General features: G+C 42.4%; 1 protein-coding gene across 4 annotated transcripts in view; it reads right to left on the bottom strand.

Annotated features, from left to right (window-relative positions):
• Positions 1 to 23,790, bottom strand: part of GHR (growth hormone receptor) — a 289,769-nt gene that overhangs the window by 73,656 nt on the left and 192,323 nt on the right. For all 4 annotated transcript variants that reach the window (XM_055118179.1, XM_012932069.2, XM_055118192.1 and 1 more), the window contains one exon: positions 18,628 to 18,693. In XM_055118179.1, the coding sequence (XP_054974154.1) occupies positions 18,628 to 18,693 (66 nt within the window). The remainder of the gene's footprint in view (positions 1 to 18,627; positions 18,694 to 23,790) is intronic.

Here is a 23,790-nt window from a genome sequence, read left to right as displayed (position 1 = left end):
TTATAGTGTGCTAAAGAGGATGGAACTGTTTTATTTTAAGTGATATTTACCTCCTCTGTTGGGAACAGAAATAAGTGGTAGTGGAAGGGTCACGTACTTAATATGCTTCTTTCTTTGAACATGGATTTCAGAACCCAAGAGTTAGAAAATAAAATATCCAAACCCCAATATGAGCAAGTATAGAACATTTGTTCCTAGTCTGGTTACAATGACTTCTCATTTAAAAATCTAGGTGGACTAAGGAATAGCAGTTAACCTGTTAGTGGTTATAAGTTATAGGAATATATATATACACACATATATATACATTTGAATATACATGTATATATATTCCTATTATATATGTAAGGTTTTAGGGATATTTTCAATTGTTTTGTCCTGTGAATGGCCAAATGCACAAGTCAGTTGTAGGACTGCTATTGCCGAGGCACTGTGGTTAAGTAAGGCTCGAGCCTACAGGATAATGACTCATCCAAGTGCAAGCAACAGCTCTGATTTATGGGACCATTAATTCCTTTAAGACACATTTCCTTATCTACATCCCGGGTCAGGTCTGGCACTAGGTATGTAACAAGGAACAAAGTACACATCTCTTCTCATAGACCTTAACTGAAATTTCTTCCAGACTTGTATTTTGTTGTTCCCCTGGGCAAATCAAAGGAAGGCTTTGACCAGTGATGGTGGGGAGAGGGCAGCTAGGATAGAGAAAGGACTACTATGTCAATGATAGTTGGAAACAATCACTCTGAAGAAGAACTGAGTGTTGAAAATAGGTAAAGAGACAAACTTGATAACCTTCAGTATCTATACTGCAAACCATAAAGACCCCCAAAAGAGAGAGTGAGAGAGAGGAAGAAGGAAAGTGCTTGTCATACAGGCAGGCTGGGGTGAAGGGCTGGAAGGAAACTGGGGACAATGATGGTGGGAAATGTACACTCGTGAGGGGACGGGGTTATGGAACATTGTATGACCGAAACCCAAACTTGAACAATTTTGTAACTGTGTATTTCACGGTGACTCAATTAAAAAAAAAGAATTTTGGTTTTTCCATGGGTGTTGTAGAATCCCCCGAATTACCTGGTGTGTTAAGAACCTTCAGTGAGCAGAAAGTCACCTTGTGGGCTTTTCTTTCCATATGAATATAGATTCTATCTGACAAAGAGAGGGCGAGGTACATCTGCTCTGGGTATCAGGGTGATATCTACATCATAGAAACTGTTTGGGAGTGTTTTCTTCAATTTCCTGGAAAAGCTTGATAAGGATTGGCATTAGGTCCTCTTTGGGCTTTGACATGGACAGGGATAGAGACAGGCACTTCCATCACCAAGTCACTCCTCACCACTGGCCCAAAGCCTCCGGTTTAGTCGGTTCAGAAAACCTTGGCCCTCTTTGACTCTCTTGCTGCATGAACCTGAAGTGCTGGAGCACCTACTAGGAACTGTAAGGGTGGCTGGGAAGACTGTCAAGGTACATGTCTCCTGTGCTTTAGGAAGGGGTCATTTGTTTCTTCTGCTGTAGAGTAGATCAATCTGTGAGCCAGTTTTGATTGTCTTCAGGTCACCAAGGAGATACATATCATACAAATAAACGTTTATTCTTCTTGATTCCAAGATTCCCAAGAACTGAAACTAGGGCTCTGAGAAGAGTTCTTTGTTTTTATTTTTATTTTTTTCAGTTTTTAGGCAACACCTGGCAATGCTCAGGGCTTACTCGAAGTTCTATGCTAAAGGATCATTTCTGGAAGTGCTCAGTGTATCATATGTGGCGCTAGGGATCAAACCTGAGCTGGATGTATGCAAGGCAAGCACCCTATCCACTACATTATTTCTCGGGCCCCAAGACAGTTGTTGTCTTCAACTTTGATACCCATGGGTTGGTGAAAACTGGAAAGATTTTATGTGCCACTAAGAAAGAAATAAAAACTATTTACAATAAGTTTATAAGTATAATCAGTATTTAGAATAGAAACCCCCACTTGGAGAAACTCCAAATCAATAATAGTGGATTTTTTGTTGAAATATTGAATGTAATCAAAGTAAAGTGAAAGTAAAGTGAAATTTACCAGTTACACATGTGGAGTGGGGGGCTGGGGATGTGGGGGAAGGGGGGAGGTATACTGTGATTCTTGGTGGTGGAATATGTGCACTGGTGAAGGGATGGGTGTTTGAGCATTGTATAACTGAGACTTAAACCTGAAAGCTTTGTAACTTTCCATATGGTGATTCAATAAAAGAATAAAAAGTAAATAAATAAAATAAAAAAATTTAAAAATAAAAAAAATAGAAACCCCCACATGATCCAGGAGTACCATGTATTAAATGTTAATACATTTTTTTCATAGACTGACAGGAAATTTCTGAGGACTGGCATTAGTCCAGAGACTGGCAGTTGAAAACCATATCTTAGAAATCAGTCAGCAACACTAAGGAAAGTGTGCTCTGACTCCAGGCCCCTGACTGAGACAGTGGGGCAGAGGTGAATGGAGAGAACGAGCAATGTGGCATGGTCAGTGCAGTGGTGTCTATATTTCCAAAGGGTCTGGCAGGTTTATAATGGAGGCTTTCAAGTCATGGCTTCAAAGCAAATAGACATTAGAAATCAGAAAAAAATACATTTGAAAAACTGCAATGAACTGGCTCTCTTCTTTTTTTCTTTCTTTTCTTTTCTTTTTTTTTTTTTATTGAACTGGCTCTATTCTGTCTCTGGTTTGGGTTTAATCAAAAGCCCGCTAGCTATCTTTCCTTCTTTCCTGTTTCAGGAATCATGAGAGGTTACTCCATTGAGTTAGGATGTATATGAACCAGAGTCACATAATATGAGAGTCTCTATTGGCCCACAGTGGTGTTTACCATCATATAACTGCAGTTCTAGGAAACGGCTCACATTATTATCAGACCTGGAGTAGCACATGTGCACAAAAGCAAGTGTCATCCTGCTAGATGACAGCAGCAATGAAATCCTCAGTCCAGAGGAGCTTAAATACAACCTAGAGTAGTGGCCTTCCATTCTAGCTAGGTCATTTATTTTTCATCACCCTGGCAAACAAGGATGTCTTTCAACATCAACCTTTCAGGACCACACACAATGGAACAATTCCATGTCTAACTTGACTGGAACTTAAACATTTTCTGGTTTTCCCAGAGGAATTCTCTACAGGGTTCATCTAAGGGCCTTTCTCACTTTTCGGGGTTAGAACTCTGGCCACTAATATGGCTAATTTTATGTTTCTCACTGGGAATATGAATTGGGCATTGAGATGATTTATGAGGGATTACTCAATCTGCATGATGAATCTGCAGATATACATAAAACAGTGAGGTTGTTTTAATGAATCATTATAAATTTTATATCATCCTTCAAGGGTTTGTATTTTATGATTCCTGTTTTGTGTACTTCCTCTACTTTCATTTTTAGTCATCTGCTTTCACTTAAAACTACAGACACATACATTCCTGAAAGCTAAAAGTGAGAAAGAAACACATAATCCTCAGTTCTGTTTATCTGAACATATTTTTAATTCTTTTTTAAATTGGTCTCTCTTTTAACTAGCTACCCTGGGTATCTTTTTTGACGAGCTTCCCTCTCCCCCCTCCCACCCCCACCCCACACACACTCTCAGGCCTTTGTTTTCCCCAGAAGGACCCAGGGCAGTGCCTCTAGTCCTGTCAATAACTAATAAATCAGGCAGCTGATCTCAGAGATACTTCAGCAAGGAGAGGCCTACAAGGCAGGAAGAAGTTGCTGTTTGTGACTCTGGTTTTCTGGTTCCACAACTTCTCTCACTGTGGCTGACTACATCCTAGCAGGTTGTTTTACACATAGTTTAACCAAGACTATTCTTTCAAATACTTAATTTAGGAAGAAAGTTACCAAAAAAAATTTTTTTTTAATTCTTTGGCTCCTAGGAAAGGTAGAGTATTAAAAGTGTCTGGGGCAATAATAGTACAGTAGGTAGGGTTTTTGCTTTGCACATGGCCAACCCAGGTTCGATTCCTAGCATCCCATATGGTCCTCTGAGCATGCTAGGAGGACTAGCGCTGCTAGGAGTAATTCCTGAGTGCAAAGCCAGGAGTAACCCCTGTGCATTGCCAGGTGTGACCCAACAAGCAAAAAAAAAGTGGGGAGAAGAAAGTGGTTGAGGGAAGAGATGGTAGAGATCGTGTGAGGGACAGTTCTCTTTTCTCAGTACCACTGAGACACAGTTCACCTGCATCAAAGCTGACAAGGTTGTTATAAGCTAGCTGGGTTACTTAATCACCAATGAACAGTTTATTTGTGTCTCCTGTTAAACTTTATCCCAGAAGTCTTAGAACCAAACTTCTGAAGCCAAAACCCCCACCCTCTTCTTTTTCCTCTCCTCCCCTCCCCATCCCCTCTCCTCCCCTCCCCCCTTTATCCCTCCTTTTCTCTCTTCTCCTCTTCTTCTTTGATTTTGGGCCCAAAATTTTGGGCCACACTTGATGGTACTCAGGGTTTACTCCTGGATCTGCATTCAGCAGTTACTTCTGGCAGGGCTCAGGGAACCATATAGGAAGCCAGAGATCAAACCTGGGTCAGCTGTGTGCAAGGCAAACACCCTACTTGCTGTACTATTGCTCTGGCCCCTTGCCCAACATTTCTTTTGGGAGAGTCTATGGATCTGGTTCCGGTGGTCTTCTCAGCCTGCAGTGTGACAAGGCTCTCAGTCTTTCCCTGTCAATACTCTTCACCTTCCCACCTCTAAAAGGGCACCCTAACCTACAGACCAGACTCAGGCACCAAGAGCAGAAAGCAAGGCTTCCCAAATGAGCTACAAAGTGAATCTTCTTACCTTTGTCAAAACAAATGGCAAGGAAAAGACTTTCCCACATCATTCCAATCTATTTACTGAATCAATTCTCAAACGCAGTCAAATTCTTCTTAGACCATGCGGGCATACTTCAGACTCTGCAAGCATTTTATTTCCTGATAAACAGCGGACTCCGTGCCAGAGAAATAGCACAGTGGGTAGGCTTACCTTACATGCAACCAGCCAGAGTTTGATCCCCGAACCCCAAATGGCCCAAACCCTGCAAGGAGTGATCCTGAGCACAGAGTCAGGAGTAAGCCTTGAGCACCAATGGGTGTGGCCCCCAAACCAAACCAAATCAAAAAACCCAGAGCACTCAAATAAGAGACACATGATACTTGACCCAGTGTCCTTCCTCTCTGTTCAGAAGATAGAAATGATAGAAACAGGTACAAGCCGCAGTGAAGTGAGGGGTGGGGAAAGAAGGCAGGTTGCTTCTGGAAACCCTCACTCCTACTAAGCTCTGAACAGCAGTGGCAGGGGTGGCACCTAACATTCAACCCATAGCTACATACACGCAACAGACAATGTTCAATATACCTATTTGCTTCTCACAATGATCCCTGGAGGCCAATGTTGATACCTCCATGTGTGGATGGAGAAATGAGAACTGATGGCATATTCTCAGCATTAGGACATACACAAATTCATAATTTCAGCTCCCTGTCCCCCCCCCCAACTTCAGTCTTTTTCATATAGCCGGTGACACCACCAATAACAAGAGTTAGCCACAGCCACGACTGTCAAGAACAGACCGTTGCAGGAGCTACGAGTCAGCTTTTCACCATAAGAAATGTGGCAGCGGAGGGAACGTGACTCTTGCTCTCACATTTGAAGAAACCATGATCGAACTCATCTGTGTTAGCGTTAGTCTTGAAGGTGGGGAAGAGCAAACCCAGACACCATGGAATCTTCATGAAAGACTTTCTGCTTTCTTTCCCTATTTGCTTTCAAGTAATTCTGAAAACTCCAGATGATGCTCACTGAACATATATTAAGCGATTATTTTTGTCCAAGGTCCTGACAAAGTTGCAAGAAAGGGGGTAGCCCATGTAAGAGGAGACAGTCCCTATACCCAAACAATTTACAATAAAAAGACAGACTCTATGTGTCACAACCACTGGAATTCAGTGCCAAATATGGAGAATGTCGGACATTTAAAAATCAGAGAAAGAAGTGTTTTGGTCACAGGAAGGGAGCTATCCAGGTGTTTCTCCCCTTCTCAGGGATTACCTGCAGGAGATGACCTGGCGCCTATGCACCAAGCCAGACGTGTCACCCAGCCCAGAGAACATCTGGGCTCACCTGCCAATATTTTGTTCCACATGAATCCAAACTTATCATTTAAAAAAATTCAATTTACCAAGGAATAATAAGAGAGTTACAGGCTCTTTGTCAAAGAGTCAGAGGTTGATTTCTAACAATACATGAAGAAATCAATGGGTGGCTTGTAGTGCTAAAGAGAGGAATGCTCCCCCCGCCCAACCCCCTGCATATGACACAGGTCACAGGCCATCATCTGTCACGGCGCTGCATGGTTTCAGGTGTTTGGATCCTTTGCAAATTTCCTAATGGCAGAGTTACTGCCTTTGCGTCCTCACCATGAGTCCAGTGGTATCAGTCAGTTAGTGATTTACCGATAAGTTTGTAACATCAAGTTTGCCCTCAGACCCAAGACACATGTTACACTGACTATAACTCTTCAGAAGACAATATTATGCATTAATGGTGATGGTTCAGAGGCAAAGTTGTGAATTATTTCCCTTTCCATCTAGCACGAAGCATTTATTGATGCTCAGGTTTAATTTCATGGAGAACTGTTAATAATAACATGATAAAAAATAATGACGAGACTAGAGAGAGAGTACAGGGGTTAAGACACTTGATACCCAGCCCAGCAAGTTTCCCTGGGCATTGTCAGGGGGTCACTCTTAAGCATATAAGTAGAAACAGACTCTGTGTGCTTTTGGGTGTGGGTCCCCCAATAAATCAATCAAAAATAATTAAAAAATAACAAATACGTCTACACTGACCTTTGTACATATCGATTTTACATGTGTTTATACATGCTATACATGTCTGTTGTATATGTCTACAAGGATACTATGGATTCTTGAAAAATATATATAGTATATTTCAGATGTATCTGAAACTGGTCCAAAGGAAATGAGCTGAACCCAAAATTTAGAAACCAGCAAATTCTTCTGGGAAGAGCCGTGGAAAATATTTCCTTTATTTTGTCCTTCCTCCATAACCCTGTTGTAAGGAAGATAAGGTGCGGGCTGAAATCAGAATCCTTGTTAGATTTGTAGATACCATGCACCATGGGGCAGAGGATGAAAAAAGTGTTCATTATAAATAGGAGAGAAAATAGGAATTCCTCAGTGACAGAATCACTGCAATGCCTCTCTCTCTAGAAGGGCCTGTGTTCAGAAGTTGGAGTTCTCGTGAAAACAAAGACAGGGCTGGTTTGAAGCTGTAGAAGTCAGCAGCAGATTAGGTTAGACATTTCAGGTCATAAACAACTTTGGGATGCTTTAACTTTCTTGAGTTGCTAAAAAGTGCTCGCTACCTACTGGGTTACCCAGGGCAAAAGATTTTTGTTTCTCTTGGATTTCTTCCTTGAAAAATGTGTATTATTCTTTGGGAAAGATCCATAAGATCTATGTGTAGACGGTGCACACACAGGCACACTGGAACATTTGGGAGATGTGCAATCATCCTTTTCAGATTTTTTCTTTTCCTAGGACAAAGGCTTTTAGAGATCTGGGCCCACTGTTTTCTAACCATTTTCTTGTTGTTTGGGTCCCAGAAGAAATATCCTTGATGGGTGATGACAACCAGAAGATACTTCTGGAAGCTGACCCTGAGTGTGGGCTCATTCTCTTACTGGGCCTGCCTGTATGCACAGAGAAAGGATCTCTTATAAACTAAGCAGTAAATCTCTAATTACCACTTATTATGGCTCTGCAAATTCCTGGGATTTTAGGGGGAATAAAGAACTTAAGACTTAATATTTATCTTACAAAGAACTCTTATCTCCCAACAATTACGTGTGCAAGCAGGCCTGTGTATAAGAAAGCACCAACCCATGTGAAACTAATGGGTGGCATTATCTGGTTCTCAGGCTGGAAAAAGTCACCGCCAAGTCTATATCTGGAGATCAGTGAACACGGTGGCTCACATTATTAGCACTCTGCATTACCTACACCAGCGTTTCTCAACAGTTTCTGGACCATGGTTCTCTTCCAACCTTGTTTCCTTCCTGCGGCCCCTTGTCCCACCAGCTGGCCTCTTGCTCTTGTGCTGTGACAAACTATTGGTCTTATTTCCCCCTCTTGTCCTTTTGGAATATCTTAAAGGCCCACAAGGGATCATATGGCCATTCCTTCTATTTCCAATACCCTGTAATATCTACATGTCATGTTGTGGGTCTATTGCACAGATAGGGTTTTCTTTACTCTCTTAGACAGGCAGGAAACTTAGGGAAACTTTTCTCTGTACGTCCACCTCTTAATTAAATGCATAATTCTACCTGCCTTTCCTGTGTTTCGGAGAAGCAAGGAGGATAAGGAGTATCAGTCAGATGCTTGAATTATCGGGATATTAGAGCAGTGGTGAGTCAGCGAGGGCTTACCACTAGTTTGGGTGCAAGGGAGAGCCAATATAAACACTGTTCCCTCACAAGCGAGTATAATAATCTGTGTTTACTACTGAACCGTTTATGAAATCACTTATAAACAGTAGACTGGCAAGAATTTAATGTCTGCTTCAGAGTCAGAGCCCCATGTCTCTTGAAGGCCTGTCCAAGCCGCAAGTTCTTTGTAACAAACCCAAGCTATTCATTCGCTCTTAAAATACCATCCCTCTACAGACACTCCTCCCGGTGTTGTATTTTTCAACCATTCAGGTTGAAAATACTTGATGAAAAGAAAGGCTTACAGCTGAGAGGGTCACTCAGTGAGGGGGGTCACACATGGAAGTGCCAACAGGACCACACAGTGATGGCACAGAGATGCCCTGGGATAGCCCAGGAGAGACCACGGCGCTGTTGCCCTGGCCTGCATTTCAGCTTCTATGGAAACGTCTGGAAAGGACAAAGTGTTTACACCCAGTAAGGGACAAAAGAAATTTATCCCCCTGTGCACCTTTCTCTTCTTTCATAAATGAGTGCTGAAGGACATCAAGCTCCCTCTGTGATCAAAAAGTAGTGAATGTATTGGGGGAAATCTGACTTTCTATTTCTTTTCCCATTCGTTCTGTGTGTGCAAAATTAAACAACTATTCCTTTAGTATTTGTCATGTGCCAGATACCAAAGGATACAATGATATATGAGCTACAACTCTTATTCTTAAAGATAGAGTCGTCTCGTAAGAGGAGTGGAGAGTACAGGAAAGTCTCGATTCAATGGGAATAAGTGATATAATGATATTAAAACCCCAAATAAAGTTGAGCATGGGAAATCGCATGCAGTTTAATCTTATACCAAATTTTATACTTAATCTCATATTGAAGTTTCATTTTAGACTTCTTGAAATTAAATGTTATGAGAACATACACTAAACACCTGGAGTCAGATATTCCTGCTAAATGTATCAACACTGGGAATTCTCTTGACTTAAAAAGCTACCTTTAGCAATGAAAAAAGAAAAGAAAATGAAGGTATAAAAAAACCCATGAAACTTGGCTAAGATTATGCAGGAGGAAACAAACCAAAGTTATGTTGCTCCAGAGTTCTATATGCACATTCTATAAGAGAGGAAAAAGAAAAGACTGAAGAGATTTCAAGGTAGAGGCAGACATGCCCTTGTGGAGACTGGGAAAAGCTTTGGAGAGAAAGTGTTGTTTTGAAATTATTAAAGACAAAAATCTAAGAAAGATTGTTCCTGATTGAAAAGCAGGAGGAGGGATTTTCTAAGAAAGATGTCACAAAGGATGGATACAATGAAGTTGGAATGCCAGAAATCTCAAACACGGGTGCAGATGGCATACCTAGGAGATAAGGCTAGAATGCATGCATAGGTGCCAATTGTGGGACTTTTTGAATACCAGGGAGATGCATTCATCTATAACATAGAAAACAGTAGGAGCTACTGAAGATGACTGGGTGGAGCTCTCACTGGACCAGAATTCAGGAAGAAGGAACCGGAAGAAGAGAGTTGCCACACTTACAAATAGGGGAAGACAGCAGTCAGTGAAGAAAAATTAGCAGGCTAGAACAGAACCCAACTAGGATTATATCATAAGGGTATGAAGAGACAAAATGATGGCTCTAACTATATTAAATTTTTGTCTCATAAGTGTTTCTCATTGAAAAGTGAAAATTCACGATTATGAAGGAAGATGCTAGGAATTTTTTAATATTTTCAAAAATCCTTTCAAAAACAGACTTTAGTCATTGATAGTTATACTCAGAATGACTGTTTCCAAAAGATACTGGAACTAATTTATGCATTTATGCACCAAAGGGCAGTTAATAGAACTTTAATATGCCATTTAATGAGACGTCAATCACCAGTTACATACTCATTGTATTTTGAACTGAAGATGCCATTGATCATAGAGTTAATATTTTTAGAGGCTGAGAGATAGTACGGGGGGAGGGTAAAGTACTTGCTTTGTATGTGGCTGTCCCAGGTTTATTCCCCAATACCTTATAGTCCTTCAAGCACAGAGCTGGTAGAAGTCTCTGGGCACTACTGTATGTAGCTCCCAAAACAAGCAAAAGGAACACTTTTATAGGGACATGTGATAAATGTAGTGAAAAGGAGTGACTTGAAAATGAGAGGAAAAATCATCTTAAAGTAAATAATTTTCTGTGCTCAATAAATTCAAATATTTCCCCCAGGTGACCATTAAATGCTCTTCCAACAGTCAATTATAAATGAAAGAATTATAAAGAAAAGTTTTAAGTTAATTAAATATTTAGCCTCCAGGAAGTGCTCAGTAGTCAGGGGTCATACCTGGTGATACTGGACCCACTAGGCTGATAGTTCAATGCTTGGGCCTGGCCATGTGGTGGTCCTTGAGGGGCCTCCAGTGTGAGTGTATATGCTGGGGTGTATGTGGTGCTGATGCCAGGGGTTGAAACTCAGAACCCTCTGTGTGCAAATCATATGCTCCTGATCATGAGCTATTTCCCTGGCTCCAGAAACAAATTATTGGAGGAAATACTAAGAAAATGAAACCACAATCTCTGGACGAGGACATGTGCCTTCTTTGGCAATGCCCCCATTCCTCTAGATGATTCTAATCATCCTCATCTCTCTTTCCAGCAAGATATGAAACTTTCATGTAGGAAGTGTATATGAAGAAGATACTTGTATATCTCTTCATTTTTAATTTTTAAATGAAGGCACTGCGATTTACAGTTATTTCAGGCAGACAATGTGCCAACACCAAGTCTACCACCAGTGTCAACTTCCATCCACCAATGTCCCCAGGTTCCTTCCCACCCACCCAGCCTATCTCCTTAACAGGAACATTTTTAAGTTTGGTTATTGTAATTTAGGTCTTCCGCTTACAGTGTTGTTGGCTCGACGGTTTCCATATATATGCATATCACACCTCTATATTACCGATGTGCCAGGGGCACTTGCTCCCTATCCTGGTTACTTCTTACTTTTCTCCTTGATTTCTCTCCATCCCTATTATTTCTATGATCCAAGGTAATCTAGGTATGCTCCCTTTGATACCTTGCACTCCACTGTCCTGTTATTTTATATACTATAGACAAGTAAAATCATCCAGTATTTGTTCTCCTTCTGCCTCTTACTTCACTTATCATGGAGTAAGTTCCATCTAAGTTGCTGAAACCTTATAATGTCTCTGTATTAAACAGTAAACTCCCTCAACATCTTTCAAATCTAGAGGGGTGCTTCTGCTCATATTTACCCTGCATTGGCCACTGCACAGGTGAAGGTATGTGGCTACCTATGTGTGTGGCCAAGAGGGTTTTATGAGATTGCTAAAGAAAATTAGCTCTTTCTTCCTAGAAAATATTTCTTAAGAATATAACTTTTGAATGATATGATAACATGTGCCCATCCACACACTAACACCCATTTACATGGATTAGGCCTTTTTACCACACAGATAGAATTTAGAAAAGGAAAAGATACTCTTTGGTAAGCAAGAGAAGGAATAAAAGGTTATTCTTTTTTTTTTTAAATTATTGAATCACCATGAGATAGTTACAAGCTTTCATGTTTGGGTTGCAATCTCACAATGATCAAACACCCATCCCTCCACCAGTGCACATTCTCCACCATGAATATCCTGGGTATATCCCCCTTTCCCACCCTCCCCCTGCCTCTATGGCAGACAATATTCCCCATACTCTCTCTCTACTTTGGGGCATTATGTAGACACACATAATGCAGACAAACACAGACACTGAGAGGTCATCGTGTTTGGTCCATTATCTACTTTCGGCATGCATCTCCCATCCCAACTGGTTCCTCCAGCCATCGTTTTCTAGTGATCCCTTCTTTATTCCATCTGCCTTCTCCCCTCCACTCATTAATCAGGCTTCCAACTATGGGGCAATCCCCCTGGCCCTTGTATCTACGGTGCTTGGGTGTCAGCCTCATGTGATGTTATTCTATACTCCACAAATAGTTCAGTCGAGAAGGTTATTCTTTAGGTGGTGTACTGCATGAGTTCATGCCAAGCTGGCCTTCTGATCACTTGTTCTGCCTCCATAGTTATGATGCCTGGCTATGTTCTGTGTGAGTTGTGTTACTTAAGACAAGGGATGTTTCAGGTTATATCATTGAACTGCTCACCTAGTTGGTTGAATATCACTAGGCTCTTGGAGTTCTGCTCGGAAGAACCCCCTCCCCCATAAATATAATAAAGGATTCATCCCGGAGTCATGGGGTCCCAAGTTGCTTCAGGATGGGATGGGTAAGCCTATCAATGCTACCGAATAATATAATTAGACTTCTAATCTGCATCTAAGTTCAGTGGAAACTGATTGCTGATGGCTAATGCTGGCCATGTAGACAGAATATGCCTCCAGGTCCAGTTGGAGAATTCTGTCATGAGAAAACTTTGGGCTTCCTGGCACTGAAGCATTTGGCAAACACGTGGGTAGTTCTTCCAGACCTGGTGATAAAGTCTGTCTTTGAAGTGTGGGAAGATGAAGAGGCCTACACATGAGCTCTCTAGAGAGGTCAATGCTGCAGCGAGGTGGCCTTCCCTCTACGGAAGCTGTCTTGTGCGTAGGAACCATCTGGTCCTGAGTCATTTCAGCAATCGAGCAAAGAAGGTGACTGTCATGTAATGAGCACAGGTGGGAAGATTGAATCCTACATGAATGGTTCCAGGGAACCAAGAGAAACCTGTGTCACCAGGGGTGTGGGTGGGAATTGTGTGGAGAAGCGTGGGGAATCAGGGAACTATTAAGCATGCTTTCATTGAATTCATTTACGTGCAGCACCACTGATTACTCACTGTGTTGAAAGTGCCATTTTAGGTTAGGTTCTGAGAGTTAAACCAGTCTGAATAAGAACACTGTTTTGCAAACCATCGTCATCGTGCCCAAAATGGGCGGGGGGGGGGGAGAGAGAGAGAGAGAGAGAGAGAGAGAGAGAGAGAGGAGAGAGATAGAAGGGAGCAGGAAGTAAACTGGAGACACTGGTGGTGGGAAATATACACTGGTGAATGGATGGGTGTTGGTACATTGTATGACTAGAACCCAATCATGAGCAACTTTTTAAACTGTGTATCTTATGGTGATTCAATAAAAATTGGGGGGGAAAGGATGCCACACTACCTACAAAAAAGACAGCTGTTCATAATCCAGATGGTAAGATAAGAGCGATATGAAAATAATTATACTCTAAAGGAGTATTTTATTCCTTAAGCAAGGCATGGGATAGCATAACTTCTCTGAGACAAAGGTGAGATGACTTCAGACCAAGTGCTGAAGTGCTTTGCTTGAACTTGAAAGTCGGGGCAGGATTTGTATTTTCAGATTGCAGGGTGTGATGAAGGGAGGATGGTTCCAGAGGATGGGCCAGAGGCGTGAAAGCACAGTCCTCCTGGGGAAGAGTTGCTGAGACTGACAAGCAGAGGTGGTATGATGGATGGTGGATTTCAGCATCCTGGGACAGGTTGGCAATTTGCCATTTAGATAGCAAAGAGGGCGCAACTGACAGGTAGGGTTATTTAGAGCAGAGATCCTGGGCTCTTAAAACTGTTATTGGCAGAAGAAGAGGATTGTGGAATAAAAATTGGCCACAGAGGCGAAGAATTTGCAGAGGTTCTGAGGTAGCCATAAACCAAAAAACAAAATGTCCCTGTTAAGCTGTTAGCATTGCTATGGCCCAAAGCCTGCTAGCATTTCAGTCCTGCATTACAGAAAGGGGACAGGCTGACCACAGTAGCAGGGAAGACCAGGGTCAAACATCTTACTAGAAATCTTAGGATGAAGAACAGTTATCTTTTATTTATTATCATTTTGGGTTTTGAGGTTACACCTGGCAGTGCTCAGGGGTGATTCCTGGCTCTGCACTCAGGAATTACATCTGGCGGTGCTTGGGGGACTAATAGGATGTGAGAGGATCAAACCTGGGTCTGGCCTCAAGCATGTCCTATCACTCAAGCCCCAGAACCATTATCTTTTAATTTGCATGTCCTCAAACCTAGAAGGGTTGCTCCTTTCGAGATAAGATCTGGAATTCAAAATATGCATTTTTCTCTCCTGAAACCAGGATGTTTGAAATTGCCCTATGCCCAGCAAAGATAAATGCCTCCTATTTTAACTCCGACTTTAGTGTAAGTGTAAAGCAAATGTTTCCTCTATTGAGACTTGTCTGCCTGTGGCTTGGGGTTAGGTGCAGAAGCAAGTAATCTGTGCTCTTGGTGTTCATTTATTCTTTTGGGCAGCCCTCAGTTTAAACTCTAGTAAGTTAAAGTCTTTTCTTCCACGGCAAGGTATTTTCTTTTTTGTTAACAGGATGCCAGGGAAGAGAATGAGCTGGTGCGTAGGACAGGAGGGAGACAGCCACTAAGACATTCTTGCAACAGTCCTTGTAAAAAGTAGAGCCAGCATGGCCTCACGTTCTGGGGAAAGGGCAACTCAGAGAAGCGATCACCAACTATATTGTAGTTGAAGGCCATGTGGGGGAAGGGAGTTGCGGGCTGAATGAGGGCTAGAGACTGAGCACAGCAGCCACTCAACACCTTTATTGCGGGCAGGCCGTAGAAGCTAAATAGAGAGAGAGAACAGAAGGGAATGCCCTGCCACAGTGGCAGGGTGGGGTGGGGGGGAGATGGGATTGGGGAGGGTGGGAGGGACGCTGGGTTTACGGGTGGTGGAGAATGGGCACTGGTGAAGGGATGGGTTCCCGAACTTTGTATGAGGGAAGTATAAGCACAAAAGTGTATAAATCTGTAACTGTACCCTCACGGTGATTCTCTAATTAAAAATAAATAAATTAAAAAAAATAATTTACAATAAAAAAAAAAGAAAGATGTTTAGAAAAAAAAAAAAAGTAGAGCCAGCAGGAGGGCGAAAGCATTTAGTTATGTCTGGCCAGTTCTCCCTAGGATTTGCAACTAGAGTTTTCAATCCACGGTGGAAATGTGTACATTAAAATTGTGTTCTGACAGCAGATTTAATGTTGAGCACTCCATTTTCTGGTATAATTTTCTTTAGAAAATTTTAGTAGCCCCGAGGACCCCCAACTTCAGGACACCTTGTTGTTATTCACATCTTTCACCACCAGGGTGCAGTGTTTTGCGCTGGGTCACAGCACAGAGTGAACTGTGTGATACGGTGACACTTTACACAGTGATAGGTGACGTGAACACTCATAATGTTGAGACGCTGGGATGATCAGCCAAGTGTCCAAGATGCATTTATGTGTCCAAGCCCTTCGGGAAAACCCATCCACACAGGCACAGCCACTGCTAATCAGCTCTGTGAGAGAGGGCAGACAATTTATTCTCTCCACGAAACGAGAAACAATGCTTTTTATTCTCAAAGTGGGCAGGTCATTTTTGTCTTGTTTTGGGGACACACCTGATGGTGCCTACTCTGCGCTTAGGAATCACTCTGAGCAGTGCTCATGGGGACCATATGCAGTGCTGCCAGGGATATAACTTGGCTCAGCCAGGTTGCAAGCCAAATGCCTTGGTCCCCGTGCCCCAGGGCAGATCATTTCTGAGGGAAAGCTTGACGGGTGGTCCTCTTTCTGTGTGGGAAGCTAATGTCTATGCGATAGATTCCAGATCAAGGATAATTAGCTGGTATTCTTACCCATCACAAAGAAGGAAAAGCAACACGTGCCAACCGGCTGGAAGAAACTTCGACACAACTACCATACTCAGAGGTTACATTCCATTAAGGCCCGATGTTTAAGACACTTCAGATCCCTTAACAACAACAAAGGAAATAAATGGCTTGGGGAAATCATGCTGCCACTTTGGAGGAAAGGAGAGGTCAGAGGATTGTGTGTGTATGTGGTGGTTCCAGTGTGGGATGGAACATGTAACCCCAATAATGTTCTTCACTGATTCTCTCTCGTCTCCTTATAGACAGTAACGAAGAGGCACTCTGTAGTAATGAAGTAGTAATGAAGAAGGCTCTGGAATATACAGGCTGGGCTATAACCCAAATATGACCAGACAGCCACCTTGTTTATAACCCTTCATGTTAATTAGACAGAAGATTAACATGTCAGATACTTCCCAAACAAGAGGGCTGTAAAGAGTTTGTGGTCTGGCACAACTGACAAGTGGATGACATTTGTTAAAAGCACCACCAACCATTCCTTTGATTCCCTTCCAAGGGAATGATATTTACGTCTCTCATTAGAAACCTAGTCTGCAATTCAGCCCTAAATCTAAATTATGGTTCTGTGACACCAGAATTACCAATGAAACAGCAATGACTTAGATTCAATTAGGAATACCAGCTTCCCTTCGTTTATTGTATAACAGGGACTCAAATACAATAGGGATTTAATTACTAATTAGTCCTAGTTGGTAATTAATTAGGCACTAATATGTAACCAGGGTTTTTGTTTTTTTAGGTCATGTGAGGTCTTGAGAAGCATGAATACCTTAGCACTGCCTTAATGCTTGATGCAATTATTTCATGCAATTCATGCAACTCCTTAAATGCTGTGCACACTACCATTATATCCACTAAAATCTCATAGAGTAAATGTTCCCTAGTGAACTACTTCTTAATTTTTTCCACGCAAAACCCCTTTGTAACCTGAGAAAATTTTATATAACTGCATATAGAGGTATATAGACAAACATTTACTGAAAATAAGTCATAACAAATTTAAAACAGATTTTCAATAGATTTTTTTCTATTTAGATTTTTAGTATTTTTAAAGACTGACGCATTCAGTATACTGGTTCCATATGGGGCAGTGCCATCGTTTAAGAAACTTGGATTGAATGAAATTCCCTGGAAGCACAGAGATAAAAAATCTTCAAACCAGGAGCATGTGGGGAAGCTTCCCTGTAGAACGGTTTGATTTCAGTCTTGATGAAGAGAACACTACCAAAGGCATTTCAATGATGAGAGAGAGATAGCTCTCATGAAGCAGGGTTTTGGAACCTCAGGCAATTTAAAGGACACGTTTAACCATCCGTCAGTATGATAAAAAGATCTCAAAATATTAATAATACTTTGTACTGCAGGGCTGGAGCAATAGCACAGCATTAGTCTTTCACTCAGCCGACCCGAGTTCGATTCCTCCACCCCTCTCGGAGAGCCTGGCAAGCTACTGAGAGTATTGAGCCCACACGGCAGAGCCTGGCAAGCTACCCGTGCATACTGCATATGCCAAAAACAGTAACAATAAGTCTCTCAATGAGAGACGTTACTAGTGCCCGCTCGAACAAATTGATGAGCAACGGGATGACAGTGACAGTGACTTTGTACTGCAGTGCCAGGGATAGATCCCAGGGCCGCACCCATGTAAGAGATGTTCTGTACCACTGAGCCTCATCCGGGGCCCCAATAAGGACACTCGAGTGCGAAGTCTGGAGGTCAAAGCAAGTTTCTAAGTTTAATGAACTAATTGGTGGTTCAAATTAAATTCTTTTCTTTTAATGTTTTTTTCATTATTTTGACCTTAATTTAAGGAGAAGCCAATGAGAGCAACAAGGAAGCTGCCTTACAAGGAAGTCAGAGAGAAATTCTGGGAGCCACGGAGATAGTACAGGGGTTAAAGTATATGCCGTGAATACAGCTGCTCTTGGTCCAACCCCTCACACTGCAGGATTCCCAGCATCCTTGGTGGCGAGGGTGGTCCAACGGGGCTCAGAGTGAACCCTGGCACTGTACCCAATGCAACCCTGCATCCTTGGCCCTGGCACTGACTGGCCAGCCTGCCTGGCAATTACCAGAAAGGATTCCTGGGTTTCCCGGGCACCGCTTTGGAGGTCTTTAAAAAAAAAAAGAAAGATTTTTTGGAGGTTAAAAAAAGGGGATTTTTAGGAGCTGGAGCGACAGTATAGTAGGTAGGGCATTTGCCTTGCATGCAGCCTATCTTGGTTCGATTCCCAGTTTCCCATATGGTCCCACCAGGAGTAATTCCTGAGTGCATGAATCAGGAGTAACCCCTGTGCATCGCCGGGTGTGACCCAAAAGGCCAAAAAAATAAAAGGGGAGGGGAATTAAAAAAAATTGCACGTACAATTTCAACCAGTCATTCATCCAGTTACCATATCTCATATAAACTAGAGAGAGGTTGGTCAGTAGCTTCTATTTCAGTGGTGTATAGATAGTATCACTGAAAGTAGAAAAAAGTACTGAAATTCTTACTTGTGTGCAGGGCTGGGTTAACACTTTGCAGACTCTGGAGTGCTCTGGTAAGGACAGTTGGCGTGACTGGAACAGAAAGAGAAGAAAAACGTTAATCCTTGAGTAGAACAGTCTTAAGTGGGGAGTGGAGGCAGGTGAGTCAGACATGAGCTGGGGTGTGGGGAGGTGCAAGCCCAAGGACATAGGATCTCAAAAAAAACAAAACCAAACTCCTCAGCATCTAGAGGATTAACACATCCCTAGAAGGGGAGAGCACAAGACTCGTGCTGAGAGCTTCCTACCTCTGGAGTAGAAGAAAAAGGGTGCACAAAGACAGAGGGACAAGGCCCAGGAGGATTGGTCCACAGTTAGAAGCCTCCCTCAAGTGCTGGGGGAAAAGGCAGTTGGGATAGAGAAGGACCAATAAGTCAATGATAGTTGGTGGGACCACTCAGGATGCTCAAAGTAGACAAGGGACCAAACTTGATGGCTTCTCAGTATCTGCGTCTGTATTGTAAGCCATAATGATCCAAAGCAGAGAGAGAGAGAAAGAAGGAAAGTGCCTGCCATAGAGGGGTGGGATGGGGGTGGCTGGAGGGATACTGGGAGCATTGGTGGGGGGAAATGTGCACTGGTGGAAGGATGGGTGTTCGATTGTTGCATGACTGAAACTCAATTACGAACGCTTTGTAACTGTATCTCAAGATGATTCAATAAACACGTGCAAACACACACACACACACACATAGAAAAGAAAAGAAAACTGATGCTCAGGACTGAATACAGAAAGCTCTTGCATTGCACACAGCCTGCCCAGTTTTGATTCCTGGTCACCATGCCTGACTGCCCTGCGAAGAGTGACTCCTAAGCATAGCCCAAGGACTAAGCCCTGAACATAGGCAGATGTGCCACAAAACAAAACAAAACAAAACAAAACAAAACAAAAAGGGATACAAGGAAGCCCTGACCAGTGGTTCCTGCTCGGACAGTCACTGGGCTGTCCTGAGTATGCATGGTACAGGGTGGCGAGGGAGACCCGGTCGCAGGAAAACCCACAGCTCCTGCTCCCCATCTCAGGGGAAGGCGCCAAACTCCCCCCGTGTCTTCTAGTCTTTCCTTCCTTTCATCATTAAGACTCTATCCCTTGAGCCTCTCCTGGATCTCCTGAGCAAACTCTCCTCTCAGTCAGGGCATGAGAGCAAACACCACCAGGCAACACCACACTCCAGAAATATCGGGAATCCAAAATAGCAATCTCAGGGTCAAGTGACAAAATGCATCCTGGGGAGAATTCTCTCCTTCCTTTCCTTGGCTTTGCCTCCCTCTCACTTCCCTTCTCCCTCCCTCCCCCTGTACCTCCCTCCTTCCCTCTCTTTCTAAGAACTGTTTCCTACCCTGTCCAAAGAATTCATAAATATCAGAGCACATAAAAACCTCTGGTCTCATTCATCTCTGGTCTTGTGCTTACTCAGTTAGAGAGGAACAATATCTATTCACATCATTTGAAAAAAAAAAACCTGTTTACATCATTTGAATTCGAACTTAAATCCTGCTTGTGAAGACAAGCAGAGCCAGACTATTTTTAAAAAAAGTATGAAAAACAATTCAGTGAAAGGAGTTTATTCTTAGAAATAAAGATGTGAACAATCCTGGGAGTGGAGAAAGGATGAACGGAAGTGAGAAGTTGTGCCAGAGAAATACAGAACTTTATGATGTCAAATAAGCAATGAGTCACCTATTATAAAAACAGTGATAATTTTATTAACAGTATTACTAGGCTTTAATAAAAACAGGAAAAATGGAAAGTAGTCAAGGTAATTATCATCCTATCGTGAACTATTACGCTAGGTTGCTTTGCAAATGTTTTAGCTACAAAAATATGCAGTTGCTAACCTGATTGTTTCTTTGAATTCCCTTACTCAGGGGCCAGAGAGTTAGTATAGCAGCGATAGGATCCCCAGGATGACAGATGGTCCTCATGCCTTGCCAGGAGTGATCCCCGAGCACAGAGCCAGGAGTAAGCTCTGAACACCGCTGGCTGAGGCGCAAACATCAAAAGCAACCAAATAGGCAGATAGAATAAAGTTCTTCTTATCAGCTCATGTCTCTTCTGAGTTATTCTGAGAGGGGAAGCACGATCTAGGGCCACAGTGGACATCGGCCATTATCTCAGAGCAGTGAGCCAGGAAGGTTTGGTCTATAATAGAAGCCCACAATAATAATGTAAAGAAATCTTCTGTGAGTTGCAAGAAAGAAGAAAAGGAAGATGCGCCGTGGGCTGTCTGAGTCCCGTCTCCCTGGAATGTCAGGCAGGTGAACCTGTGCTCCTGCCCTCAAACCTGCAGTGCTTTTCCTGAGATCCCTCCCGCCGTGCTGACCAGGAAGCAGCAGCCGCGGTGTCCAGATGTTCTAATACAGACTTCAGCAAGCGAAGTTAAGAAGCAAAGTGAGGGACTAACAAATGACCCAAAGCAGCGGAACCTAAGTTGAACTGGTCTGCGGAATGGAGCTCACCATGGTGGTGAGACATGGGGGCAGGGTTTGAGGAGCTGAAGGGGGATCTGAGGATAACAGTGGAGGGAAGCAGACACACTGGGTGGGGAAGTAGGTGGTGTTAGACCATTCTACTCAAGAAACCCTATAGAGCCAGTATTGGAAATCAGGGCAACTCAAATAAAAAGAAAAAAAAATAATAAAAAAGCCTAAATGTTTTCCATTGAGTACTGAAGTATTTAAATGCTTAAAAGTTCTTCTGTAAGATATAGAAGAGACCAGCATGATAATAATAGCAAGAAATGATCATATTGTACAAGATCTGAGTATTAAAATCAGGTCAAGGGATATATGTGATAACCTTTCATTATCTGTATTGCAAATCACAATGTCCAAAAGGAGAGAGACAGAGACAGAGAAAGAGACAGAGAGACAGATACAGAGAGAGACAGAGATACAGACAGAGACAGAGAGAGACAGAGACACAGAGAGATGAGATAGAGATAGAGATAGAGAGAAAGAAGTAAAGTGCCTGCCATAGAGGTAGGCAGGGGGTGGGAGGTGATGGGAGGGAACCTGGGGACACTGGTGCTAGGAAGTGTACACTGGTGGAGGGATGGGTGTTGGAATACAGCATGACAAATCTAATCCTTAACAGCTTTGTAAGGGCCTATCTCACAGTGATTCAATAAAAAAGTTAAAAAAAAAAAAAGTTCTTCTGCCTTCCACCCCCTCCCACCTCTCCATTCCCCAAATCTAGGCTTATTGTTGAGAGTATTTTCCAAGTGAAGTTAGGCAATGGTTTTTTTTTTCTTTTTAGTGAATCATTTTTAAATTCTATATGCTAATAGTTCTGAAAGTGTGTTTTTCCCCCAATCCTCTCTCTACATTAAGCTGTTAAAATCATGTGTAGAAGCTTTGACTTTCAAATACAATGAATAATCAGGTTGCAAGGAAATAGAATACATAGTTTTCTAGAGTAGACAATGTACCATACATCAAATCCAATGTGGGCAGAGGAAAATTGCAGTTTACACTAACAACTCCCTCAGGCCGACTCATCGTTTTGCTATCCTAAGTTTATATAATTACTGTTATCTAAAACTTACCCTACTCCAATTTCTTGTTACAAACTGGAAAAATTTTTTATTATGCTTTGCTCCAAAATGAACACTACAACTATTATTGAATATTGTAGGGTTTGGAGGTCCTACCCGGCTGTGCTTAGAACGTACTCCTGGCTTTGCACTCAGGGGTCACCCTGGCAGTGCTTGGAATACTAGATGCTGTGTCTGGATGGAACCTGGATTGACCACATGCAAAGCAAGCATCTTACCCACTGTACTATTCCTCCGGTCCTACAACTATTATTTTGATCAAGATTTAGCAAATATACATAGCTTCTAATAGTCAAGGGCCTATTTTGCTGACAGCTGTATATGATCTAAGAAAGTTTTCATAATGCAAAGGGAGAAAATGAAGTTCATTATGAGACAGTACTGAACCCATATGTGTTTATTTAGACAAGATCATCCTACACGTTGGTGTCAATTTGCAGCTTGGATTTGAGAAAATGAATAGACACTTTAAAAACTCAATCAGCAGTCAAGTTGATCGATTCTCCAGGATTATAGCTGAAAGGGAGTGTGGTGGTGTTGGTATCGGGGTGCAGGGAGTGGGGGGTTAATGACAAGACCCCATTCGAGGATATGAATCCAGATTTCAGACCTGGAAATGCTTTGGGGAGCCTGGATATCCTTGGCTCTTCACAAGCCAGTATTTTGTTTTCCTTGCAAGCAGGCATCTGGTGCTTCTCTCTTTGTGGTGTCATTGTTCGGTAACACTTTTCTTCAAGCAAAAAAGCTGAACTCAGCTAACGCCCTTCATAATACGTGATGGATCAAAGCAGAAAAAGGGACAAATGACATCTTCCAGGAAGAACACAGATTTATGCCAGCACTGAGAGGGTGTTAGCTACAAAATAAAGCACAGTGAACTAAATGGCACTTCCCTAGCAAATGGAGGTGTCATCTGCGATTGTCAACTTTGATCAGTGTCTAAGATATCGTCCATGTTTAGCAATGGTGAGCAGTGAGCATAAACGAAGAGTGACAAACACAGAGAACAAGGCCTTCGGTATATTTGCACCAAGGCTTTAAAGGCTGGGCTTATAAAATGAATGTTATCAGTCTTGGCCTCAGTGAGCCTAAGGGCTTTGGTCAAGGATCTCCATAAGAAGGAGGGGCCAAACATGTGGGGAGCACTGAAGGGATCTTAACACATGGACAAGAGCTTCCCGGGGAAGGTGACTCATGGAGGAAGGAGCAGAACTTGGGATAAACAGGGATTTAAGGGCAAAGGCAGTAAAGAAGATCTGGGAACAGAAAGCTGCTATGATGTGTTGTGAATGTATACAGCTAAGCTGAGGTCAGATGAGTTGAGTTGGGGCACCCTGAGGATAGCCTTTCTAAAGCACTTCATTTTCATCCTGCAAAAACACTGAGAACACTGGGGAGGGAATGATTCCAGTGTTCTGAGATGGAGTTCCTCAGTAGGGATTTGCTCCCAATCTAATGGTGGTTCAATACTGCTTATTACAGTCCTCAACTTCACACACATATATAAGACTGGGTCTCAGTTGTCTGTAAAATCGAGTAGGAAAGCATGTACACATTAATGTTTAAAGCAGTT

This window comes from Sorex araneus, chromosome 1 (genome assembly GCF_027595985.1).
Source record: "Sorex araneus isolate mSorAra2 chromosome 1, mSorAra2.pri, whole genome shotgun sequence".
NCBI classification, from domain to species: Eukaryota; Metazoa; Chordata; class Mammalia; order Eulipotyphla; family Soricidae; genus Sorex; species Sorex araneus.
Note: the sequence above shows the minus strand (reverse complement) of the source record. Positions and strands in the feature narration are given on the sequence as shown.